Source organism: Chionomys nivalis, chromosome 10, assembly GCF_950005125.1.
Source record: "Chionomys nivalis chromosome 10, mChiNiv1.1, whole genome shotgun sequence".
Taxonomy (NCBI): Eukaryota; Metazoa; Chordata; class Mammalia; order Rodentia; family Cricetidae; genus Chionomys; species Chionomys nivalis.
In genome coordinates, this window is record NC_080095.1 from 76,454,544 (window position 1) to 76,482,235 (window position 27,692).

At 43.0% G+C, this 27,692-nt stretch overlaps 1 protein-coding gene across 2 annotated transcripts in view; it reads left to right on the plus strand.

The window, feature by feature from the left end:
• Znf277 (zinc finger protein 277) overlaps nucleotides 1–22,594 on the plus strand; it is a 99,280-nt gene extending 76,686 nt beyond the window's left edge. For both annotated transcript variants that reach the window (XM_057782954.1, XM_057782955.1), the window contains exons 5-12: nucleotides 1,496–1,587; nucleotides 6,153–6,263; nucleotides 6,930–7,062; nucleotides 15,712–15,779; nucleotides 17,839–17,935; nucleotides 19,738–19,780; nucleotides 20,935–21,109; nucleotides 22,243–22,594. In XM_057782954.1, coding sequence (XP_057638937.1) covers nucleotides 1,496–1,587; nucleotides 6,153–6,263; nucleotides 6,930–7,062; nucleotides 15,712–15,779; nucleotides 17,839–17,935; nucleotides 19,738–19,780; nucleotides 20,935–21,109; nucleotides 22,243–22,429 — 906 coding nt within the window. In that variant the 3' untranslated portion in view covers nucleotides 22,430–22,594. The remainder of the gene's footprint in view (nucleotides 1–1,495; nucleotides 1,588–6,152; nucleotides 6,264–6,929; nucleotides 7,063–15,711; nucleotides 15,780–17,838; nucleotides 17,936–19,737; nucleotides 19,781–20,934; nucleotides 21,110–22,242) is intronic.
• The last annotated feature ends 5,098 nt before the right edge of the window (nucleotides 22,595–27,692 follow it).

Sequence of the window (27,692 nt, forward strand, 5' to 3'; positions counted from 1 at the left end):
GCTATCATATCAATTCTGAACCCTACAAACTATAAAGAGTGAAAAGCTGCCCAGTAAAGTCTGCCTATAGGGCAGCAATGGCACAGCCATCATGGTAGTAACGAGCATCTCCCAGGCTGGAGTTGAGGCCCACTCCACAAGAGGGAACACGTACCTGCCTGGAGAAGTCCTAGGACCAAAGCGGGGGCTCACACTGCTGTTTAGCAAAAAAGCAGTGAATAAATACTACTCTCTCATCCTTAATCAGAGAAACTTCTCCCAGTAATGAAGGGTGGTGAATGCAGAATTCTGCTGAAAGAGCATAAAATAAGTAACAGTTGAGTGGTCACTCCTAATTAGGACAATTAGACCACCCTCTCTAGGGCCTAGAAAAATAGAGAGAAGGACCATGAAATGCTGTCTTCGAGATATAATATAGCTATTGAGAAAAGAAAAAAAAATACTGGTTGCTTAACACTGGGCTACAAAAGACTGAGCCTGACAGCAGCCAATCCTGGATAAGAGACCCTGCCCTACCTTCTCAATTATTGGCTACTGATTAATTCTGGGGGAGGGGCCATCGTTGCTGACTGTTGTGCATCCAGCAGTGTGAGCTCCAGACTCCAATGAATAGTTCCAAACCTGGAATAACAAAGATCATCCTGATTAAAATCAGTGGATCACAAATGAAAACAAAGAAATCGTTAAATAAATTACTAAAACCTGTACTTGGGATACTGGTATTGGAGATAGTGGGGAACTTATCGGAATTTGATTATAAACAGATTCTGGTGTGACGAGAGAGAGCGCAGATAGGAAAAGACTGACACAGACCGAAGGAAGGTTCAGGAAGGATGACGAGACCTTGCTGGCTCTTGAGCCATCCATTGCTGTCTGACTGGCCGGTCTACTGCTATCTATGTACTTTTTCTCTTTTCTTATTGAAAAGAGATTCTTTTTCATAGACTGTATTCTGATTACAGTTTCTCTCCCCTGGTCCTCCCAAGTCCTCCCCACTTCCCCACTCACCCAAATCTACAAACTCTCTCAGAATACAAGCAAGCATCTAAAAAACTAATAATAAAATAAAAACAAACCCAAATTGGACAAAATAAACATGGGGGTTCAAAAAAAAAGCACATGAAACACATACAGCTGCTGAGATACACACATTTACAAACAGCAAACCCATAAAACCAAAATCATGAACCATAACGTGTAAGCAAAAGATCTATGAAGTTTAAGAAAATGTTCATAAAGCACTGTGAGACAAAAACTTTCAAAATCCCCGAGTTCGTGTTGTGTTGGCCACTGCTGGTCTGAACTCCCAGTAAGACCTCCCTTAGAGAGAACCGATTTAGACTTCGAGTTTCAATGTCGAGACGAGGACAAAGAAGTTTGAACTACGAGCAACTTTCACACATGACCTTTGCCCTCTTATACTCTCACTCAGACTGACATTTCTCAGTAACTAACTGCAAATATTAAAGATCATAAATCTTTTTATAATTTGCAGAAAGAAATTCTGGACCAGCAGCAGCGCGAGCGGAATGATACAAGCTTTCGTGGTGTGTGCATGTTTTGTACTGAGGAATTCCATGGAAACAGGTTTGCTATTCTGCAACTTTCAGAAATGCTTTGGACCAATCTATCATCTCTGCCCTTTATTAAAGGATTTTTTTTTTAACTTGGATTAGAGCAAACCTCAACCCTGCATCAAATGATAACTCATCTTAGCCTTTGTTTTGTGGTCTGCTTGGGTCTTTCCTGGGTATTCATACAGCCTTACATTTGCGTATGTCTTCAAAAACCCCAGGTCTGTCCTAACTTCTCCAAAACTTCACGACATCTCACTCCCCAGATTGTCTGAGGTGTTTTATCTCGTATAGTATTTGCCACAACTGATATTTTGCTCAAGCGGCTGCAGGATTTAAAAGAAAAACAAGCCGCTGATGATTTGGGACAGATGCTCAGATGGTGCGATTTTTTTCTCTAAGTCAGTGGAGAGCTTCGTGAGGGGAGCTTGGGCAGCACCTGCCAGGCAAGGTTGGCGGTGACACTCCTGAGGGATGTCCCCTCCCATGCTGCTCCTCAGGCAGTGGTGAGGCTGCTGAGGAGAAAGGTGGAGGGGTCTGCAGAGGGAAATGGAGGAGGTTAGTAAAGACACCTCTCAGTTCACAGTTCTGCCATAGTCAACTCATCTTTCTTAAACAAGTACACTCTGGATTCTTATGAATTTCTAGTTGGATAGAACTAAGTTGTTTGGTCCTTAGTGCTGTCAGGGAGGGGCAGCTGTGCAGAACTCATGATGTCTTTCCTGGGAGGCCTTTCTTAACCTCATTTGTCCAAACCACAAAACTGGGGGGATAAAAAAGAAAAAAAAAGACCTGACAACATATGAGGCGAAACTAGGAAGGAAGATGGAAGGAGACAGAGAGCTTCGTTTCTAAAGTGGACTGAGGAAAAACAGAGAAGGAAAGTGTTTGAAATAATGTTTTGAGTAAAACTTCAGTTCTATCTAGAATGTTTTAATTATATAGTCATAATTATTACATGCCTTTAAGTACCATTGTGAATATGGGAAAATATAATAACCGTGAAAGCCAGAAGTTTCTCCATAACTTCTTGAAGTAAAGCTGTGTGATTAATGATAAAATTAACATTATAAAGAAGGTACGAAGTTGAACTACTAAGGTTGTTGTGTATTTAATTTCCTGGAAATTAAAGTTAATTGATGAAAAGCTAATTTAAAGTAGTGATTTTGGTGACTCATCTTGGCTGGTCTTAAAGAACCTCAATATCTGGGAGCTAAAGCAGACGGTGCCATCTTCAGCCAGACAGCAGAGACTCCCCTGCCCTTGCCAGCTTGCTGCTGTGCCCAGAAAAATGAGTGCAGTGTATCCCGGCCTGCCCTGGCCTTCCTGTCTCAGGCTCGTGGGATGAATCACCCAATTTGGAGTTAGCTAGTACACCACTTAGGTATCAATAGGATGTATAAAAGAATGTGACTAAAGGCCTTGGTTCATACAATTAGGAGGAGGTCGAAAGCTCCACGGATATACCTTTTGCAATATGGGGATCTCAGAAAACTAGTGGCAAACTTAGTCCCAATCTGAAGGCCTGGGAACCCCAAGTACCAATGATAGTGATGTGTCAGAGTGTTAAGGACAGAAGGTAAATATATGTCCATCTCCCTCTCCAAGCCCTTAATGGGCTCTCCTGCTCGCTCTGGTTAGAGGACTTGTCTTTATTCACTGTTCCTATGTATGGACAGTTTCTTCTAGAAACATCCTCAGAAATACACACACACACACACAATGCCTTGCTAGCTACAAGGCCTTTCCGTAAGTAGACAAGTTGACACATAAATTGGCCATCATGGTAATGGAGAGCCAAGCCCCTTCTTGATCGCTCTACCTATACCTAGTGTCCTTTCAATGCCTGAATGTCGAGTCCCCAGGAAGTCCTGGTAACCCACTAAAAACCAGAAGGACATCAGTCTGATCCCCAGCCCAGAGCCCGGAGCCAAGTGAAGACCCTTAGCTCCATAATAACCTCTCTTCCTAACATCTGTAGCTACTCTGCCTCCCAAGTCTTAAGTGGACATGGAAACCTTGGGAAGATAGCAGGGAGGCGAGGCAGGAAACTTTTTGAACTTTCTGAGCCTTTTAAACTGGTCCTGAGAACAGTGCTACCCCGGCTCCCCTGAGTCAACTCTCTTAGACTCCAGAGGCCACTGCTCACAGGGACTTGGGATGCCTCTAATCTCACACTCCTTCAACCGGCCTTTGGTGTTGGTCCCATCTACTAGACCTTAGACTCCAGGCCTTTAATCTGCAGAGGCTGAGGGAGGACTGGGCTTCCGTGAGTACATTCAGTACAACTCATATCAACCAGAGACCTTGGATCCCTAACTTGGAGGAGTGGAAAAGCTGCCAGCTCATCTACCTTGAGGCAGCTGCTGGGAACGGTAGCGGGAAAGCAAAAGTTGATCAGTATGTCTACGTCCATTTAAATAGCAGTAAGAGGTCTGGTGTGCAGCGGTTGTGCAATAGGGTGACTATACCTAGTGCTAATATACTGTATATTACAAAAAACTAAAGAACTGCATTTGAATGATCCACGTTAGAGCAAATATAACTTAAGCACTATACAATATCTATGTATCAAAATGCTATATTGTAATCAATAAACTTGTACATCATTACATTTTTGCACAGAAGTTAAAATTAATTTGAATTTAGAAATCAAGTTTCTCTTTGTGAGAAGCTAGTCTGCAGACTGATAATTGTGCTTCCAGGTTATCATGGCCCTCGCATACAACATCTATTACCAGTAGGTTCATAATCTGTCTGATGCTGTACTGGGTAAATGTCCAAGATCACATATCGCAGACAAGGCCATCTTGCTGCTAGCCAGTTACCTCTTTTCTTCTCCATTGTATTAGTCAAGATTTTCCAAAGGAACAGAACCAACATGTGTAATAAGGGAATGTGTGAGAAGATTTATTAGTGGAATTGCCTCATGCCTTTACAGAAGCTGAGCAGTGCCACAGTTGTAGCAAGCTTTCTTGTTGGACTATCTTTGGATTGCCAGCCCCTAAATACCAACACGGAAGCTTCTTATTAATTATAAAAGCTTGGCCATTCCCTATCCTATACTGATGAATATCTTGCATATCACCTTAGAACCTTCATCTGGTGATGGATCAAGGTAGAGACAGAGTCTCAATTTGGAGCAACGGTCTGAGCTCTTAAGGTCCAAATGAGGAGCAGAAGGAGGGAGAACAAGAGCAAAAAATCAGGACCACGAGGGATGCACCCACCCACTGTGACAGTGGAACTGATTTATTAGGAGCCCACCAAGGCCAGCTGGTCTGGGACTGAATAAGCATGGGTTGATTCCGGACTCTCTGAGCATGGCGGTCAACGAAGACTGATGAGAAGCCAAGGACAATGGCACTAGGTTTCAATCCTAATACATGAACTGGCTTTGTGGGAGCTTAGCCTGTTTAGAAGCTCACCTTCCTGGACGTAGATAGAAGACCTTCGTCTTCCCGCAGGGCAGAGAATTTGGACTGCTCTTCAGTATCGAGAGGGAGGGGGAATGGTGTGGGGGGAGGAGAAGAGGAGTGGGGATAGGGGGAGGGGAGTGGGGGGAGGGGGCAATATTTGGGAGGAGGGGAGGGAAATGGGAAACGGGGAGCAGGTGGAAATTTTAATTAAAAAAGAATAAAAAATAAAAAAAAAAAAAAAAAAAAAAAAAAAAAAAAAGCTTGGCCATTGACATAGGCTTATCCCACTACCTCTTATAACTTAAATGAACCTGTTTTTATTAATGTGCATTCTGCTACATGGCTCCTTTACCTCTACTCTGTGCCATATATTCAACATCTTCAGTGTCTCACTGGCATGATCCCTTTGCTTCTTCCCAGAGTTCTCTCTCTCCCTGGAAAAATCCTGCCTATTCTCTCCTGCCTAGCTGTTGGCCATTCAGCTCTTTATTAAGCCGATCACAAAGACTTATCTTCACACCATGCAAACAAATATCCCACAGCACACGGTAGACCATCTAAAAGTCAGAGACAGAAGTGCTCTGTGCAGATCCACAGGGCTCAGAATCAGAAGAGTTCAGAGTCTAACGCATTTCAAGGCCTAAGGACTGAGAGTTCTGGGACCACTGATGTAAGTGGGAGTCTCAGGGCCAGAGAGCCTGGAATTACAGTATCTGAGAGATAGAAATTAATAGTATCTTAACCCCAGAAGACAGTGACCACCAAGGGCAGGCTTCTACACGTGCATGCACACCAGTCTTCTGGGAAAGCACCCTCACCACACACACCAAATGCTTTCCTTGTTCTCTAGTGTTCCTTATACCAGTAAAGTCCATGTCTAAAACTAACCATCATTCTCATGGTGAGTTGAAAAAGCATCATTTATTTACTAGATTAAAGAACAGGACATGAGCTCCTACCAGGTCTGATCCTGGCGGTGTCAGAAAATGGACGTGTGTGTTCGCACATCGTTAGCGTATCCGTCTTAAGAAGACCCGGTGTTTACGTCGGTATCCAGTACTTGCTTGTGCTCTGATTAGTCGTTGTTACATAAATGCTATTTCTAGCCTGATTTGCTCCTACATTATAAATTATAGAGATTGTTCATATTCCTTCATAGATCTATTCTGTTGAACCACATGGCCAGAGAGCACGCTTTCAACATTGGCTTGCCGGACAACATTGTAAACTGTGCCGAATTCCTCCACACATTACAGAAGAAACTGGACAAGTAGGTGCTCTTCCCTGAAACACAGACCAAACCTAACTGAATCTTAGAAACTTCTGAATTTTTACAATTGATTTTAATAAAATTAATTTAATTTAGAATTAAATAAGTAAAAGTTTATTGTTTATTGCACTGTGGGAATCTGCATCTTTTTGGTACTGTGTGTTTTTGTCTAGATTATATTGCCTTCTAGTGAGTTTTTAACTTTTTGCATTTAAATACATGATTTATGCCAAATACCATGTAAGTTACATCATGAAAAATATCCTCACCGTGATCTATATTAGTTACTTTTCTCATTGCTGTGATCAAAATACCTGGCAAGTCACAACCCATGAAAGAGAGGGGTGTTATTTTGGCATATAGTTTCCAGGGATGACAGCCATCATGGCAGTGAAGGTATGGCTACTGGGACAGGAGCCGACCCATCACAGTGTTTGCATTGGTCACAGTCTGGATACAGAACAATCCTTGCCACAGTTTCAACTGAGCAGCCGAAACCACTACAAAGGAAGTGTTTTCTACAAAGCCAAGTGGATAAAGGGAGGGAGAAAATCATGGAGGGACCCTTGTTTGTTTTGTATAACCCAGACAAATAAATGTTAAATTAAAAATAGGGTTCTTGTAGCAACTGTTCAAGATGTGTTTAACAATGTCTGTGTGTTTTAGTTTACAGTGTTTGTACTGTGAGAAGACCTTCAGAGACAAAAACACACTTAAAGATCACATGAGAAAAAAGCAGCACCGTAGGATCAACCCGAAGAACAGAGACTATGACCGTTTTTATGTCATCAATTACTTGGTAAGTCATGCTTTTCATAGTTTAAAATTTGATTACAATACTGGAAACAAAATCTACCTACAGGCCAACTAGTGTCTGAATAATGAATGGACCAGTACAAAGGTTAAAAGGTAATGACAGCCATTGCAGTGGGTTCCAAAGCAACTGAGACGGTTGTCTTTGGATTGACAGATGTGTCTACAGTAAAGATGCTTTGTCTCTCGAATGCAATATGATGGCAACTAGAACCATTCCCCATTCACAGTCTGCAGTCAAGGCCAGAGAGTTGTGTTCTGTTTGTAAAAGCATTTCTTGAGCATTGGATGTGCTAGGTGCCCCACAAGGTAACTCTTACTCTTCTCCCATCCCTCCACTAGATGATCCGCCGTTATCCTCAAAGTAAAATGTGCATCTGTGTCATTCAGAGAAATAGTTCCATTTTAACTGGGCAAGAATTTTTCTTGTTTTTCTGGTGACCCATGCCAACGACGTTAAATGCCTTAATGTCCAAAGTCTCTATCCTGATTGCTACCCGCTATTGATGACTTCTTTGAGGATAAGAAAAGGTCTTCTGTTAGAGACAGTCACTAGGGTTATTTAAAGTTCTGGGACGGGGTTTTGAACTGACATGACGACTGGAGAATGCTATCAGGCTTGCCGTTAATATTTTGAATTTTATATAATGAAGTACACTGTCCATACATAGAAGAAGATTAAGTAATTCTACAGAAAGATGAAATTTTGATTCTGATATTTTCTAAAGGAAAGGTTGTTTTGTTTTTGTTTTTCCCCTCTCAGTATAAGCAACTTTAAAATCCAAACCTGTTGCTTTGCGAGCATTGATTGACTATTATCCACCATTTTGTGTGTTGGATAGGAAGCAGTGGTCATGATTTACGTTGAAAATTTCTGCACTAATGTGCACCTTTTATGTGTCTTAACTTAGTTGTATAGTGTTAAACTGAAATTCTCCTCAAGAAGTAAGCTTAGCATGCATTTAAAGATTGACTCTGGGAACTTGCCAAGCTTTACTACCAATGTTTTACAGCCAGCCCAAGGCACAGGCACCCTCTGAGTCCTTCACTCTTCTCAAGCCGTTCAGTCATGACTTCCTAGAGCGAAGCTGCTTCAGGGCCCAGCCTGCTTCTACAGGGAGGGCACTCCAGCACTGGTTGGAGCATGCAGCTACTCCAGCAAGCTAGGAAGGCAATTTAATAGTTCTTCCTTCTGGGGGCCCATTTGAACTAATATACAAGAGCTGTAAATTAGCAGACACTGGATCGCTGGAGTCTTTACCTTGCAGGGAGACTTCACAGGGTCCACACGCTTGTAGTCTATCGGCATTTTAGAAAAGTGTGATACTCCAATCCCTGAGCATCAAATAGTGTGACTGGCTGTCAAGCTGAAATTGTTTATGAGTGCCAGCTGTCCCTAGGGGGAACATGATGGATTACACTAACCACAGATTTGCTGTGGCAACCCATGACTCAAGAGAATACACTAGACTTACTAAAGATGAAATGCGAGTGAAATCACAACTTGGGGGTAATATCGACTTAAGTCCCATTTTTAAAATAAGAACAGCGGACAGATCTTTCTGTGGGCCAGGCACTACCATAGGTATTTATATACCAGATCATTTAACCGCATTCCCAGGACACAGGCATTAGCATGAAGCCTTCTCTATAGACAATGAGACCGGGACTTGGTGAGGTTAAGTCATTCGCACAGGTTTGCATCACCAGGGCCGATCAGTTATCCACTACATCCATCCTCTTTCTTCACATGGTCGAGATGATGCTGGTGCCTTCGTTGTACTCATCAGAAGCGCTGTGATTGTGATGGCCTGTTCCCTCTTGCCTTTGTTCTTGGAACAAACTCAAAAGTAAAGCTGGCTCTAACGTCTGCTTTATGATTCTCACCTACAATCATAGCATTTTTAGCCCAAGGATTGGAGTAAGTGGTTAATAAGTACGGAAACAATTAGGAAAAATTAAAATGTATTCTGGTGCATTAGAATTTTTAAAAACTACAAAAATACCCTTGGGAAGGGCAGGAGCAGTGAAGTCCCTGAGATGTGGGACTGCTCTGAACTAGAGAAGTGCTCACCACACAGCGCAGCCTTACAGCATCCTAGGGATGCCTTAGGAGTCTTCTTACAACTAACACACATGATAATATTTAGGATGTACATGTAAGAGACTGTTCCAAATAGTATTAATATGTCGTTAGAGAAAAATTAGAGCCAGCAACCTCTCAGAATCATGATAGTCTTATTTTAGATATGCTAATGAACAGTGTTTAATGTGAAGAACAAGTTATTAACATGAAAAATAAATTCTAAACTTTTGATTAAGTAATGAGTAATGATGAAACCTTATTTTTAAAAAACAAAAGCAAAGTAGTGACAGTCATTCATGGCGTCTCCCTCAAGGGACACGGGCAAATGGCAGAGCTGTGTTCGCAATCTGCCATGCCTCTTCTGTCCATTTCATGCACGCCACGGGTTTTCTTTTTTCTTTTCTTTTCTTGTTTTTATTGAGCTATACATTTTTCTCTGCTCACCTCCCTCCCTCCTCCCCTTCTACCCTCTCCTGTGACACCCCCCATGCTCCCAATTTAATCAGGAGATATTGTCTTTTTTACCTTTCTATGTAGATCCATGTATGTCTATCTTAGGATCCTCTTTGTTGTCTAAGTTGTCTGGGGTTGTGGAATGTAGGGTTTTTTTTCTTTGCTTTATGTCAAAAAAGCCACTTATGAGTGAGTACATATTATGTTTGTCTTTCTGGGCCTGGGATACCTCATTCAATATGTTTTTTTTCCAGACCCATCCATTTGCATGCGAATTTCAAGATGTCATTATTTTTTAACAATGTGTAGTACTCCATTGTGTAAATGTACCACATTTTCTTTATCCATTCTTTGGTTGAGGGGCACCTAGGTTGTTTCCAGTTTCTGGCTATGACAAATAATTCTACTATGAACATAGTTGAGCACATGTCCTTATGGTATAATTGAGCATTCTTTTTTTAATATTTATTTATTTATTAAAGATTTCTGCCTTCTCCCTGCCACCACCTCCCATTTCCCTCCCCCTCCCCCATCAAGTCCCCCTCCCTCATCATCCCTAAGAGTAATCCGCGTTCCCTGCCCTGTGGGAAGTCCAAGGACCACCCACCTCCATCCAGGTCTAGTAAGGTGAGCATCCAAACTGCCTAGGCTCCCACAAAGCCAGTACGTGCAGTAGGATCAAAAACCCATTGCCATTGTTCTTGAGTTCTCAGTAGTCCTCATTGTCCATTATGTTCAGTAAGTCCGGTTTTATCCCATGCTTTTTCAGACCCAGGCCAGCTGGCCTTGGTGAGTTCCTGATAGAACATCCCCATTGTCTCAGTGTGTGGGTGCACCCCTCGTGGTCCTGAGTTCCTTGCTCGTGCTCTGTCTCCTGTTCTTGATTTGGACCTTGAGATTTCAGTCCTAATTGAGCATTCTTTATTCAACAAATGGTGCTGGCATAACTGGATGTCAACCTGTAGAAGAATGAAAATAGATCCATATCTATATCCCCATGCACAAAACTCAGTCCAAATGCATAAAAGATCTCAACATAAAAGCCACCACACTGGACTTCATAGAAGAGAAAGTGGGAAGTACACTTGAACACATTGACACAGGAGACCACCTCCTAAATATAACCCCAGTAGCACAGACACTGAGAGAAACAATTAATAAATGGGACCTCCTGAAACTAAGAAGCTTCTATAAAGCAAAGGACACGGTCAACAAGACAAAATGGCAACCTACAGAATGGGAAAAGATCTTCACCAACTCCACGTCAGACAGAGGACTGATCTCCAAAATATCAAGAGAACTCAAGAAACTTGACATCAAAAGAACAAATAATTCCAATTTTTAAAAGTACAAACCTAAACAGAGAACAGAAGAATCTAAAATGGCTGAAAGACACTTAAGGAAATGCTCAACATCCTGTGCCATCAGAGAAATGCAAATAAAAACAACTCTGAGATTCCATCTTACACATGTAAGAACAGCCAAGATCAAAATCACTGATGACAACTAATGCTGGAGAGGATGTGGGATAAAGAGAACACTCCTGCATTGCTGGTGGGAGTGCAAGCTGGTACAGCTACTTTTGATATCAGTATGGCAATTTCTTAGAAAATTAGGAAACAACCTCCCTCAAGACCCAGCAATACCACTGTGTGTGTGTGTGTATATATATATATATATATATATACTCTACGGACTTTCAAGTGCCTTCCAGACACCAGAAGACTGGGGAAGAAGGAAGCATTTTTGCAGGCAGGGTGGTTGATTAGATCTCTACAGCCTACAGTTCAGAGGCTGGAATAGGAGGCTGGTGTGAACACACTCAACGAGGATCTTCTCCAAAATCCACATTTGACCTCGTCTGTAGGACGTATGAGAGTAATCATCTATCATGGAGCTTCTTGCTCACTTCAAACACTTCTGGCATCTCCAGAGCATCCCAGATAACCTGGCAAGATGCTCGCCAGTATCATCAGAGGTAGAAGAAGCTGTTCTCAGCTCCCCACCGAATGGAGCAAATTGACGAGTGCTGTGCTTCTTCTTGGGTGAGATCGTGTCTATGCTTAAGTTGCACTGGCTTTCTAATGTAAATTTACATTAGAAATGTGTTTGACCTACAAACACATTGGCTTTCCTTCGCACAGTCTGGATCATCTACCTCAGATCCTGCTTTATTTCTTCATCAGCTGGAGTCCGGTGAGGAGTGGTGATCGTTAAGAGACAAGGTCTCCCTAGCTTCAGTCAGATACTCCAGCCTCAGGGCCAGCAAACTGCTTGACATCATTGGGCTCCAGCCACACGTTCCCATGACTACTCAGGCTTCAAGCCCAGAGTTTCGTAAAGGAAACTATTTCTATTGTATTTTATCATTTGTTCGGTTTTATTTTGTCTAATCTTAAAGTATATGAAGCCACAAAGGACAGATGTAGGTTCCTAGTCTGAAGAGTTTTGTTATTTCTTCACATTTATAGCTCTGTCTCTTCCTCTGTTGTGTGTGTGTGAGAGAGACAGAGACAAAAAGACAAAGAGGGACAGAGAGACTGGGGGTCAAGCCAGATGAAGGGTCCTGTCTGAGGGAGCTCTTTTCCCTTTTCCCTCCGTCCTCTCGTTGCTCACAAGCCATCTGATGCAGAGGTTTGAGGGGGTGTTCTGAACATCTTTACAGACATGCCTCCCAAACTTTGTTTTTCTTGTGTTCTTAGCTTTCCTGACATGATTCATTAGCACAGTATCTTAATTAGAAAATCATGCACCTTGTTTTTTCCGTGTTTTCCCCCTTTAGCTCTTGTCCCTAAGCACTTCCTACACTTTAGGAAAGTGTAGATCACTGCCAAGTGCAAATTCCTTGTTTCCTAATATACTAATGAAAATAGATTTTCCTCTTTGTCAAGTTTGGTAAATTTTAAACGTTGTGTTATGAAGATAAATTGCTGCAGGTTCTAGTGAACACTCAAAAAGCTGCAACATTGTGCTTGAGTTACAAAGTCTGACAGTGGGGAAATCAGTTTTCCTCTGCCTCCAAACATTTGCATCATTTGCTCATCTCCCTGGGGAACATCGCAGGTGGCCGCATCTTGAATGCCTCACAGTGATGAAAGTATGGCCATAAATCCTAGTCCAGAAAGACCAAGAATGGCATGAAAATTTTAATGTATTACCAGAAATTCTTGCCGAGACCCTGTGAATAGTGTTGAAGCGATTCTTGACACCCTCGGTAAGGTTCAGACAGTTTATGATGACTCTACAGAGTACATTATAGAGTTCAAATTAGCTGTCTCTAACGATGGTACGGTAGATCTCGGCATGTCGGAGTTTATGCATCGCTTGGCTGATAAATAATGACAGCTTCAAAACCTCTCATTAAGTTGGTGAGTGATAGATTTTCCTGCTCCCTCTAAAGCATAATGGTGCACATAGTTCTTGTTTTTAGCTAAATGAATACCTTTATTTTAGGGGGAAAGCATGTCCAAAACTGAGAAAATCTTGGTTGCAGGATTCCAAAAGAAAACCATTGAATGAGAAGGATTACTGTGCTCACAGCCGGCCAGGCCATGGAGCTGTGCTCAGAGCCTACCAGGCTACATAGCTGTGCTCAGAGCCGGCCAGGCTACATAGCTGTGCTCAGAGCCAGCCAGGCTACATAGCTGTGCTCAGAGCCGGCCAGGCTGCATAGCTGTGTATAGAACTGGCCAGGCTACATAGCTGTGCTCAGAGCCAGTCAGGCCACAGAGCTGTGTATAGAACTGGCCCTGCCAGATGCCTGTGCTCAGAGCAGGCCCAGCTGGGCTTGATCAAACCCATGTCAGCTCCTTGAAAAGATGTCCAATGGCAGGCCCTCATCAGCTTTGGTATACAGATTTGATTGAGAGAAGACAGGTCATAAAGAGGGGGAAACAGTTCAAAGGAGAAAATAGAAACGACTGGGCCAGAATAAACCATGCCGATGAACCTTCTGTGGGGCTCTGCTGACTCTCTAGCTTTCCACACAAAGGCCCCAGAAGTGGAATCTATGCACTGACTGTAAAGGATAAGAGGATCTAACAGCTATTGAGTAGCTATCCATGCCCAGCGTGTGCTCGATGGATGCTCTTTAGCTACCTCACAAAATCTTTTTAAAGTAATATCTACATCGACCTCAAATTTTCCTTATTTTCAGTTACAATAAAAAAAAATTTAGTATTGACTGTGGGCAGAATCAGAAAATGTGACCAGGAACAGAGGCCGTGTCTCCTTAGACATTCAAGGGGAGGAGATGAATCGCATAGATATAAAAAGACACGCCCAAACATGCAACAGTTCTTGGGATACCTCCAACACGTGGAGGAATATAAAATACCTTGGCGCTTGGAACAGCAGTGTTATCATTTTATTTTCATACAACTACATGATTAATTTCAGTCACTCTCACCCACACTCCTTCTTTCCTCACCTCTCCTCTCCCCCTTGCACCCTTCCTTCTTCTGTCAAATCTCCCGCCCCGCCCTTTCCTGCCTTCCTGTTCTGCATGGCCAGTGAGTTTGGAGTTTCTTGCCTGAGGTTCTTCACTGGAGCAAGAGCAACTCATCAGTGGGTACACCACTGAAGAAAATCAGCTCCCCTCCAACCGCAGTTGATTGCCAATAGTCCCTCAGAGGGGCCTCATGGGCCCCTCAACTGTGCGCGAGGAAATGGTGAGGGGCTCAATAGTGTGCTAGCCTTGTGTAGATAAACCCAGCACATTGAGTTCATGAATGCAGTGGCCATGCCTTGCCCAGAGACATCTTTTGTTATTGAAGGAGGTTTATTTTAGACAGACGAGTCAGAGGAAGACTGGGTGTTCCAGCAGAGATGTGGAAGATCAGCGTTTCTGCAGAGCGTTAGAGAGTGAGGTAGCTGCTGGGAGCAAGCATGCAGCAGGGATATCAGCCTGGCTGGGACATCCCAAGGAAGAAAGGGTACAGTGGGAAATACGGAAGCAGAAGAAGCCAGGGCAGGGCGTGGAGGTACATAAACCGTGGCAGGACCTCTGAATTGTGTTCTAACTGTAATGGGGAGCCATGAGAGGGTTTCTGTGTCCAAAGAACTCTGCTCTAAGGAGATCGCTGTAGCTGCTGGTGAGGAAGAGACTACAGGAGAGCAAGAATGGAAGCAACCTGTGCAAGCGTACCCAACACACAGTCAAGGCAGCTATGAATGCAACCCAGTACAAAAATCCTAAACTTCCTTAAAATGTTCTGAGATTGGGGGGCAGGGAGCAGTTTGTTGTTGCTGTGGTTTGGTTTGGTTTAGGGGATTTTTTTATGTGTGTGTAATGTGCGTGAGGGCTCTTGTGCACATGTATGCAGAGGCCTGAAGTTAATGCTGCATGTCCTCCATTACTCTCCACCTTGTTTACTGAAGCAGTTTCTCCCTGAACCCAGGATTCACCAATTATTGCTAGACTTGCTAGCCGGCTGGCCCCAGGGGTCCCCTCTCTGGGCTTCCCAAGCGCCACGCCTCCCTGGCTTTGCTGAAGGTTCTGGGGATCTAAAGCCTGATTTTCACCCTTGTGCAGCAAGTGCGTTATCCCTGAGCCATTTCCTCGGCACCAAGTGCTGGCAGCCGTGGTGGTTAACGTTTTTGTGGGGGTGGCAACTTGATGGTGTCGTTCTCAAGAGTGAAGTCTCTGGATGGTACGTCACTTCGCAGTGTCAAAGGCTAGGACACATTGCCAGGAGGCAATTTAGGGTCTTTTCCTGGTGCAGTGGTTTTCTTTTCAACAACAACAACAACAAAAACGCAGATCCTCAAGTGATTCTAATGTATATCCAGGGTTGAGAACCAGTGATTTAAATTTAAGAGAGTGAGGGGGAGAAAATCATGATTAAAAAGCTATTGTTCTTTCTCCAAAAACAAACAAATATTTTTACTGTTGTGGTTTTTAACATTTATTTTAGGATTTCTCCTTCTTAATTGTGGTAGTGAACTTTTCAAACAGAACTCACTATGCTGCTTCGAAACCATTTGAGTGAGTTTGTTTCAGTGATGCTGCTGCTGAAGTTCTGTCTAGCTTCTCTCTGTTTGCACTTTTCACCTCTTCTCCTTAATCTGTCTCGACGCTCTGTTCTTCCCGCAAAGGAACTCGGGAAATCCTGGGAAGAGGTGCAGTTGGAAGATGACCGCGAGCTGCTGGACCTCCCAGAAGAGTAAGGCGTGCCACTCACATGTCGAAGAACATGCAGACAATTCTTTAATTTGGTCTATAATTATCATTCCAAAGAGAGAGAATAAAAAGACAGTCTCTTGAGCCATGCATTCTTTCATAAAATGGCAAGATCTTTAAATTAACATAAATTTCACATAGAAATCACTAAAGATATTTTTGAGAGACTTGGGTTTGGGTTTGTTTTTCACTTTCTGTTTTTTCATACAGAGAGCAGGACATACAAACACAGTAATTAGGTCAGAACGCATATATATTGTCAGCATCTTAGACAGAAATCTGATGAAGATATGGTAACAGTGAAGCCAGAGATCCGATTAAGGCTTTCAGATTTCTTTATAGTCTTTTCTACTATACATAAAATATCATCAAAGGGAATTTGGATAAGGAAAGTAAATTCATGCTTTGAGTGATATATGTACTAATACAGTGTTTGCCAGTTTACGACCTGATCCTTCCAGCCATCCCTCTGCAGTGGTACTGTGCGGTAGTGAAGCCGTTCTGCAGACAGGTTAGACAGCTTGTCTCTGGTCACAGTGAGACAGCAATGGCACCGAATGAGAGTTCACATTCCATACATTCTGTGACAGACATTTCCGGTTGTCTCTCTGCACCACCCATCTGCAGCTCCCTCCTTAGCAATATAAACCTGCGCACCATCCGGGTGCAGTGTGCATGTCCCCAGCCCATCCTGCAGCTGGATGTGGCCATATAACTGCACGTTGGCTACAGAGATCTGAGTACGTTAAAGTACATTGCGAGTCCAGCAGCCAGAGCTCAGTATGCACCGCCCTCCTCGCTTCCCCCATCACTACAACTGTAAGTGCCTAGCGAGAAGAGGAGGAGAAAGGCTGTTCGTTGCGGCCATCAAGGAAGCTGGGGCTCCATCACTGCTAATGGGGGCTTAAAACCTAAGTAGTCACATCTTCAGGTGGGGAAGCAGAGGCCTTGGGCCACATCCCCTTCCTGCCTTCGTGCCCCTAAGTTGGCTAGCTAGGCCCCGCATCTAAATGATCCCACAACTCCCGAACAGCTTGACCGAAGGGGTTGTGTGCTGCCCACCGTGGGTGCTGGGAACCAGACTCAAGTCGTCTGTAAAAGCAGGGCTTGCTCTTAACCCCTCAGCCATCTCTTCTGCCCAATATTTACTGGTTTTCAGTCCAAAGTTGAGTTTTCAAAATAATAGCAGTGCTAGATTTCTAGCGTTCCATGAGAAAATGTCCTGATTTAAATGTGTTCCTTATCTTCACACTCTGGCAGATTTTCGGGTCAGAGATCTGGTTGGCGATCGGCTTAGCTGTGTGTGTGCACTTGTTTGTGGGTGGTTATACCTGTGAGAGGCCTTGGAGGCTGGATAGGGCACTGGGTGGCCTCCTCTGTTACTCAGGGAGATCTCTTTCTGAATCCGGGCCTTGTGTTTTCTGGACTAGACTGAAATCCAGCAAGCTCGGGTGCCCCTCCTGTCTATACCTTCCGCAAAGGTGGGGTTACAGGTCATGGGTCCTGGGACCCAAACTCTAGCCCCCATGATTGTGAATCAAGCCCTCAGTCTCTGAGCCATCTCTCCAGCCCATATGCCCTTTGGGTCATCATTCTATGACTATACGATGTAGCATTCACCCCATTTAAAATAATCCATGATTCCCTGAACTACATGTATAGCCTTCTCTCATGGAAGCCCAGTGCCAACATGCCGGCTCACATGTGCACTGAGTGCCTTTAGCCAGTGAGAGAGCATCCCATCTCTAGATAGGTGTCCTTTGTAATTAAACTGCTTTGTCGGCGGAAAATCCCACACCAATCCCATTCTCCAATCATGGTTCAGAGAGTGCAGATGGAGAAAGAGGGGAGGTGCCTACTTGCTCTTTCTCATCACCTCTTGATGTGCTTGGAATTTCAGCTGTGCCTCTGAAGGTCATTCATGACTGCATGTGACAGTCTTTACCAAAGTGTCAGACTCAGGGACACCAGCACAACTCCTGTGCGGCGCACCCTCCTGTGGAAAAGATCACCATGTTTTCTGTCCTCTGTTTTTAATCCAGTGACTGGTCTGACTGGCAAGAATACCCTGTCTGCGCTGTCTGTCTGTTTTGTGAAAAGCAAGAAGAAACGATAGATGAATTGTATGTGCACATGAAGGTGAGATGCTTTTGTCTCCTAGATATTGTTTCATTCTGACAGTGTGAAGGTGATCGCTCGACCCTCATTTACTCAGTACGATGGTTTATGTTGATTGTCAAATTGACAGGACCTAGGTACCCTAGCAGGAGCCTCCGGACAAGCTTGAGGGCCTTTCTTGCTTAGGTCCACTTAGGGAGCACACCTACCCTAACTGTGGACATCTCTGCGCTCCGTGGACTGGGTCCCAGATTCGGGACTAGAGAAGTGAGCAGCAGTGTGTGTCAGCTTCTGACTCATCCTTTCTCCCTGAAGGTTTTGTTTTTGTCAAAGCATATTAATGTCACCATGGAGACAGGCAGGACACTAAAACACACATCCTCCAGTCATATTCCATTCCTGAAAGTGCCCTGGAGAGACAGCAGGCACAGGCCAGGTCCATCCAGGAGCACAAGCATGGAGCAGTACCAGAATGAACAGGGGACCACTAACTGAGGTGTTCCCACCTTGAGGTGCTCACCTGGTAATTCTAGCTCAGAGGTTGAGAACTGTACACGCAATTGCAATACCCAAATATAGTGGCTTCTGGGGACTTTTTTTTCTGGCTTTCTTTGCTGTTGAGTAGGATAGAAAGAACAGAGGACTTGCTACTCACAAAGGTCAAGAGTGGAACTGGATATAATTTGGATTTAGAGCCACTTTGGGAACCAGAAATTAGAAAGAAGAAATGTAGGCACATTCCTGGTCTGTTTGCCCTCTGGGTATCATGTTTATATTAAGGTGAAGCTTGACACTAGTAATTCTGAACCTTATTACTTCCCTGTACCCCAAGATACTCCCTGAATGTGACTGTGACCCTATCTGAATGCTGAGGTGAAGAAAGAGTATATAATGATGCATGACAGTATCACAACTTGGGAATAATAACAACAGGATATCTCTGAGGAGTTCTGACGTTCTCTCCCTGCCTTCTCAGCCGACTGTCTATGGTTGACACCTCTTCTTCACTCTCCATGATGCCTCCTCATTTAGAAACACTGTGCTTAGTTGAGCAAAACAAGGACCTGGACAAAGCTAGAAAGAGCAATGTTTGTCTAAAATAAGTTAGGAGTTATAATACCACTAGGGTAGAGATATGTAGATCTATAGATAGATCACCATGTAGGAGTGACCTCTTTGGTATTCCCATAGATGTCATTGCTCCTGTTCAGGCACTCTTGGTGGTAGCATGTCGTGAATTCCTGAGTGTCCTGCGTCCAGCGGTACTGACCAAATGCTGTCACAGTGAACTAGATTTTTTTTTCTGTGAGCTTGTAAGTTTGAGCATTTACACAGACAGCTGGAGAAAGGGGACAAGCATAACACAACCAGTCTCTGCACTGTGGCAGTCCTAAGGAAGCATGATTGGTGACAAGATGGAAGTGACATTACAGGCGGAAGCTGGCACACGTGGAACGTCACTTGCTTTTGGTTCTCTAATACCTGGTTCTGGAATCATGGTCCATATGCCCTGTATACACCAGCACCCCTTAGCACACGCTTTCATTAGCCTAGCTATTTCAGACCTGGTAAACCAAAGCCACATCAATAAGCTGTAACTAATTAAAATGTTTAACTGATTTGTGTGACATCTGTGGATTGCGCTTTAAAGAACTGCTGACCACGAAGGGAAGCATTGAAAAAAAGAAGATTTCAAAGGAGACGATGATGAACTCAGACTACTCCTAACAAACTCAAGCCCCTGTGAATCAGATGTCTGTTTATAACTTCAGCCTGGAAGATTAAATAATTCATATGCTTACAAATATATTCCTCTTTTTTAGGACACACATGGGTTTGATCTCCTCAGAATAAAGTCAGAGCTCGGTAAGTTCGGTTGAAAAGTTTTCCATGAAGCTGCACTCTTGTGAACTGTCCTGTAAATGGCGCCCGTGTGCTGTCGTAATGTCTGTCTCCGTGCAGGCACTCGTACAAGAACTCGCTAAAGCAATGATTCTTGACCCTCTTGAATTCTAATCTCCAAAGATTTGTTTTTAATTTCACATACTTTCTTCTGCTCTCCCACATATACGGGTGCTTTAATAAAATACAAGAAGAGGCTAGCAGGAAGAGCCTGGGTTGTTTGGGGCTTGGGATTTTAATTAAAATTTATTTGTTTTGTTTCTGAGCCAGGGCTTCGTTCACTATGCAGCTCTGGCTGGCCTGGAACCTGCCATGTAAACCGGGGCTGGCTTCAAACACAAATGAAAGGTGTGCGCTCCCACACCCGGATAAGAGCTCAGCCCCTGAAAGTCAGCCTACAGCAGTGTTCAACCCCAGCACTTGCAGTTTATATGACTCGAGACCTCGGGGCAGGACATACAGAACCATATGCACAAAAATGTGCACTGCAGTACTTAGCAGAATAGCTGCCATTAGTCGGTACAGATGTGACCAATTATATTGCTCAGGAGTGACTGCGTGGAAGGATTAGATGCTGAGACATAAATTACGTGTTTCCTACTGGGCCTAATATATCCACTGGCTACTTTGCTGAGCTCCTGGACGTGTGCCTTTGCTTTGCCGCTCTTGTAGACGTGCAGATATGTTGCACACACAGTTGGTTTGCCAGTGAAGGCAGTTGGCTGTGGAACCCCCGCCTGCTGTGAGACCATGCCTCCACCACCTCCCAGCTGCAAGACCATGAACGGGTTCATTGCTGTAATGATTCCTCCTATGTGATGACGGTTTGGAAGTTCAAATGTATTAAGACATGGAGCGTGGTTAGCTTAGAGCACGGCATGGAAGTCCTATATTGGTTAATTAGGATAGTATCTCCTATAAGAATTGTAGCAATAGATTTTTAATGTGTTCATTATAAAAATAGTGAATATTGTGGAACTATAGCTTTCAATACATCCCATAATATCCCATGGATATTTAAGCTTTCATGTATCAATTTAAAACAAATTTAATTTCTTAAAGGAAATAAGTTAATGACAATGCAGAGATAATGCTGAAGGTTGTCTAATGATTTTCAGGATTAAATTTCTATCAGCAAGTGAAGCTGGTCAACTTCATCCGAAGGCAAGTTCACCAGTGCAGATGCTACGGTTGCCATGCGAAGTTCAGATCCAAGACCGAGTTGAGGGCCCACATGGAGGAAGCTAAGCACACCTCCCTACTTCCTGACAGGAAGACGTGGGATCAACTGGAGTAAGTCTTGCTGAGCTGGACGCGGACCCCTGTGTCCTGTCCTTCTGGTTGTGTATTTACCTAACTTCTTTAACCTCAGAAACACATGTGAACCTGGGAGGTATGAGTCTGTAAAGTTTATATGACTTAGAAAGACATAACCATTATTCTGTAATTTAGTTGGGTAGTCATGTATAGCTATAGTTCAGTATCGAAGTAGATACAAACTTTTAAATTATATTTCATTAACAAAATATTCCAAGCACCTTTCCCTATCTGATGCTCATCTGTCCGTCTTTTTTTTTCTTTTTTAATGACTGCCAGATATCCCATTGAATAGTATAACCTAACTTGTTCCGTTGTTTCTTACCTCTGCTATTATAAGTAATAATAGAATAAATAATTGTATGTGTGTATTTGTGCACTTCCCTAAGTATACCATTTAGATAAAAATTGCTCTGTCCGTGACATGTACATCATGGAGCTTCTGGTGTACATATTCCATATTAGCTGGCACTTTAAAAACAGTCTGCATTTCTTCCGTGATACGAACCTATTGGAATAAGTGCTGTCAAATTTCCCAAGTATCATTATCATTTGCCAGTTTAACCCTTCTGTCATTATTCTCACATCATTCCTAACGTCAGCAGAGGGAGTGGGATGCTAGCTGCCTAAACATTTTACCATCCTCAGAGGATATTAAACTATGCCTCCACAGAACTCTGGCCAAATCACCGTAGTTTTCCTTTTTTGGAAAACCTCCAGTTTATGCATGCCAGAGTCAGTAGTCTGTGGAAATGCCACCCTGTTCTTCATTCTCACACAGACTAATGATGAAGGAACTAGTCATCAATATACTTTTGTTGGGTGTTTAAAAAGTTTACTTTTGGGAGAAAAAAAAATAGCCATTTTGAGCTTAGTTAGCATTTGGGAAGGAGCTGGGACTTTGAGGAAATGAGTGGGGATGCTGTTCTTAGCTGTAACAGAGCGGCCTGGTACTGGAGAAGGTTGTCTGCACTGATGGCACCCTTACCATGATAGACACTGAGCTGAGTGGCCCGCTAGCAAGGCCGGGGCCCATCAGGCTCAGGTCAGACAGGAATCTTCTGGGACTTTCCTCATTGGTTATTCGGTGTGTCTCTGGTTGCTTCCAGATATTACTTCCCCACCTACGAGAATGACACTCTCCTGTGTACACTGTCTGACAGTGAAAGTGACCTCACTGCTCAAGAGCGCGATGAAAATGTCCCTGTCATCAGTGAAGATACATCCAAGCTGCGCGCTTTGAAACGGAGCAGTGTTTTGAACCAACTGCTCCTCCAGGATTGCCTGGAAAGCTAGAGAAACTGCTGCAGACTCGGGTTGTGTGCTTTTCTCCTGAGGCAGATGGGAAAGAGCTCAGATCTGATTACCAACAAAGCTCCGCTCATTGGTGAAATCATGCTTGACTTAATGAAACTCTCCTCAAGAAGAGCAAAAATAAAATGTGGCTTTTTTTTTCCTGGACTGGGGTCTCTTTCTATTGCCCCCACTGTACTGCCTTGAGGCAGGGTCTCTCACTGAACCTAGAGCTGACTGACAGCCAGTAAAGCCCTGTGTCCCCTGTGGCCTCCACGTCTACACAGTGCTGGGATTACAGGTGCAGGACGAGGGTTTCACACGGGTATTGGGATTCGGATTCAGGTCCCCAAACTGGCCTAGCAAGCCCTCTTATCCATTAAGCCCTCTCTCTGCGGCTCTAAACTGGAATTCTTAACATGATCAAAGATAAAATTAAATAGATGAAGACTTACTCAAAAGAAAAAGGTACAAAAAAAATGAGTAATATATGGGAATTTAAAACGAGACTAAACCAAGACCTGAATGTTTTATTTTATTTTTTGGTTTTCGAGACAGGGTTTGCCTATAGCTTTGGAGTCTGTCCTGGCACTAGCTCTTGTAGATCAGGCTAGCCTCTGACCTGAGAATTTTAAATAAATGAAAAAAAGCAATTTTAAAATTTATTTTGATTTTACATGCATTGGTGTTTTGCCATGGGTGTCCTGTCCCATGGACCCAGGGTTACAGACACTTGTGAACTGCCATGTGGGTGCTCGGAATTGAACCCAGGTCCTCCGGAAGAGCAGTCAGTGCTCTTAATGATTCAGTCATCTCTCCATCCCACAAGAAAGCAATTTTTAAAGAAGAAAATAGAACTTAAAATAAAAAAAAATTATTGATTTTCATTGAGCTCTACATTTTTCTCTGCTCCCTTCCCTGCCTCTCCCTTCCCTTCTCCCATGGCCCCCATGCTCCCAATTTACTCAGGAGATCGTGTCTTTTTCTACTTCCCATGTAGATTAGATCCATGTATGTCTCTCTTAGGGTCCTCATTGTTGTCTAGGTTCTCTGGGATTGTGGTTTGTAGGCTGGTTTTCTTTGCTTTATGTTTAAAAACCACTTAAATATGAGTACACATAATAATTGTCTTTCTGGGTCTGGGTTACCTCACTCAAAATGATGAAAAGTGAAAATTTTTAATGTAACTATTTTGTTGAATTTTTAAACAGAGTTAACATACCAGTCCACTTCCATCAAAAACGTTGAATTGAAGCAATTGTTGCTTAAACTGCAAAAATAGACAGCTAATATCCTAGAAGCTTAATTCAACTCTTTCAGTGAGCTAGATAGCTAGAAAATTAACCATGGGCTTCTGTTGAACTTTTATACCTATAATTGATATTTTGAAAAACTAAAACATGTTCAGTCCCTGATTTTGGCAATTTGCAAAATAGAATGTAAATGCAGCCTGTTAATTCAATCTAAAAACATTTCACAGAGTTTGTCACTTCAGAGTGGTCTAAAACAGGTGAAACTGTGTCCTCTGAGGTATTTAGAATTAGACTGTAGAAAAGAGTTTTAAAAATATTCTCAGTCGATTAATTTGGATGCAGACTGAGAAGTAAATGAAACTATCTTCATCTAAAAAAATAAAAAATAAAACAACAGCCAGTGTACTGTGTGATGGATGAAGGAAAAGCACCCCAGTTTTCTGAGAAACCGCCACACTGACTTCCAATGTGGCTGTACTGATTTGCACCCCTCCAGCAGTGGAGGGGTGCTCTTCTTACTCCAAGTCCTCTCCAGCACGAGCTGTCACTTGTGTTTTTGATCTTAGCCATTCTGACAGGTGCAAGATGGAATCCCAGAGTCATTTTGATTTGCATTTCCCTGATGGCTAAGGATGCTGAATATCTCCTTAAGTGTTTCTCAGTCATTTGACATCTTGTGTTGAAAAGTCTATTTAGATCTGTACCCCATTTTTTAATTGGATTATTTGGTTTGTTGATGCCTAGTTTATTGAATTCTTCATATATTTTGGAGATCATCCGTCTGTCAGATGTGGAGTTGGTGAAGATCTTTTCCCATTCTGTAGGCTGTCATTTTGTTTTGTTGTTGCTGTCCTCTGCCCTACAGAAACTTGAATTTCATGAGGTCCTATTTATTAATTATTGATCTTCGTGCCTGTGCTACTGGTGTTCTGTTCAGGAAGTTGTCTCCTGTCCCAATGCACCCAAGATTATTTACCACGTTCTCTTCTATGAAGTTCAGTATAGCTGAGCTTGAACTTGAGTTTGTGCAGGGTGATAGATATGGATCAACTTGCATTCTTCTACATGACATCCAGTTAGACAAACACCATTTGTTGAAGTTGTTTTCTCTTTTTCCATTGTATAATTCTGGCTTCTTTATTAACAACCATAGCCGTCCATAGAGTGATGTTTGAGGGTGTCTGGAGAGTTAACGAATCTAGGGGGGTCAATTATGGTGGGTGTTTGGTAATCATTTGGGCAGAGGAGAGAGAGATGAGATTTGAGGGGAATGGGTGACCATGAAAGGACAGGAACTGGAGAGTGAGGATGAATAGTGATAACGGAGGGGTCAGTCTGATATGGCCATCTGACAGAAAGGAGCTTCCATCCGTATAAAAAGTGTAGGTAAAAGTTAAAGGACTCTCTTGTTTATGAGAGGGATGGGGGGCTGTTTAAGAGTTTTTTACAGGAGTGTTAAGTATTTGGAGAATGTTAGAGTATTTGGAAATGAATAAATATAGAGGGCTTGAGGGGAGGACAGGAAAGAAATGCATGTGATGGGTTTTCAATAAGAGAAGTTTGGAGGCTTAGAATCCAAGACAGTGGAAGAGATTCGGGAGCTGAGGGAGATGTTGGTAGGAATAGATGTTAGGAGGGACCTATAGGCCCATATTTCTATATGGTATGGCAACCAAGCTATCAAGCCATAGACCACACCTGAGAAGGGTCACATAAACTTCCAGACAGGCTGTCACTAACCTAACAAAAGGTCAGGATGTTTTGCTCCTTCCTTTGTAATTTGGAGGATGCCTTATAGAGCTACTGATTCAAGCCTACGTGACAGCTAGCATACAGCGCAGACAGATAGATGTGTATGTGATGAAAAGCCATTCACCTGGTTACCTAGGAGACAGAATGCTAATGTATTTTTCCTAAGTTAAGTTTTGGTATAAAGACTATTTGGAGAATAAACGAGAGGAATTCTTCAGGATGTACACTCAGGACTTCATGAGGGACACTAAAAATCTCCCTCCCGATGAAACCATGTGAATTGTGTCTTTATTCCCGTGTCCTCCACACTGGTCCAGAGAGAGATAGTTTATGTTGGGGTCTGGCAGAGAAAAAATTGAGGGTCTGGGCTAACACCGGACCCCGACAGGGACCCCAGAATTGATTAAATTCAGAGGTGAGCTGACCCGGATGTAGAACTCTCAGATCCTTTCCCAGTGCCGTGTCTGCCTGTATGCCACAATGCTTCCTGCCATGAAACTTCTGAAACCGTAAGCAAGCCCTCAGCTAAATGTTTTCTTGTATAAGAGTTGACGTGGTCACGTGTCTCTTCACAGCAATAGAACACTGAGTAAGACAGAGGGCCTCAGGGTAGGAGGAGGAAGCTGGACAGTCGCTAGGACATGCCTCTAGTGCAGCAGGTTTAAAACCTAACTATTTGATTTGGTCCTGACTAGCGTGTGTGTGTGTGTGTGTGTGTGTGTGTGTTTTATTTTGGCAGGGAGCATGTGGGAAAATGAATGGGATGGAGCTGTGTTGTAGGAGCTCCTTCCGCTCCTTCAGCCAATAATAGCCACTGAGAGACCACTTCTCACTACAGAGATGCATGACATGAAAGACATAAAGAATAAACAAAAAGGAAGTTTTAAAAAAGAAAGAAAGAAAAAGAAACTGGGCCCTCTGTCCCCAGAGTATAGTCCGGGCCATCCACATGGGACTGGTTGGTATTTAGAGTGATCCATTGGATTCCATGCTTCTGAGTGCAATCTGTTTTCTGAAGTGAGTTCATGAGGCCACTTTCAACACCCTGCTAGGTTTCCCCTTAGTAGAACTGTTCTCTCTTAGTAGAACAGTGTGGATTATGACAGCCAAGCTCAAGAGGTTTCAGAGAAGAAGATGATTAGTAAGGGGCTTAGAGACTGTTCTGATAGTTCTTGCTTATTTCCTTAATTTTGCTGATATTATTTTACAATTTTTAATTCTGTTTGTAAGCATCATAGAGGAAGAGTTAAATGCATCTGCTAGGGTATCTGTCGCAACCTCTGTCAATATGAATTTCCTTTTGTGTTGAGTGTTTCTGTCAAATCCTGTAGCCCTAAATCTATATTTGCAGAATTTAACTGTATCAAGACAATTTAATCTTGCTTTATCTCTAACAAAGCATTCAGTGTGAGATCTTAATCATTAGTAATCCCGTTTTGGATTATTCTTTCCCCATTTCAACATTATTCTTTCTAATAAGATTTACTGTGAGCAGGGGAAAATTCCTCAATAAAAACCCATCAATACGGGCTCTACAGTATTGTGTCTCTCTCTTCTAGGTGTGCCAGGAAGTGGCACACTTTGTGGCAGCCAAGTTGCAAACAGGGAAACCAACACTCAAGGTGAGACTTAGGGGCTCTTTTTACTTGTGAGGTTCTGAGGCGCTAATGAAATTGCCTTTTGTCTCTCCGCATTGCTCCCTACAGTCAATGGGTGCTCTGAGCTCCGGAGAGAACCTAGCTTGTGAATTTGCTATATAGCTTTCATCTTCACGCGTGCTTCGTTTCCTTAGAAAGTGACAACATATTTTAAATCTCTTGAAAGCACTGGTGTCGTCAGCCATGGTCGGAAAAAGGCCTCGGTCATTGAAACTCCTTCCTCTTCTAGGCATATTCTTATCACCAGGACCCAAAATAACCTGGGTTAACTTATTAAAATAAACTGCCGTGCTGATGAGTGCAATAATCATGGTTATGAGGAAGAGGACTTCTGTAGAATTTCTTTATTTAGAGCCTTTGGAGCCTTCAAAATGGCAAATCTGTATGTGTCAAACTAGAAGGTTAGTTTTCAAAGAGGATGAAAATTCCGCAGTGGCAGACAATAGCCATGATGAAGGTGATCTTCACGCAAGTGCAGAGGTGATAGCCGTGATGAAGCCGTGATGAAGGTGATCTTCACGCAAGTGCAGAGGTGATAGCCATGATGAAGCCGTGATGAAGGTGATCTTCACGCAAGTGCAGAGGTGATAGCCATGATGAAGC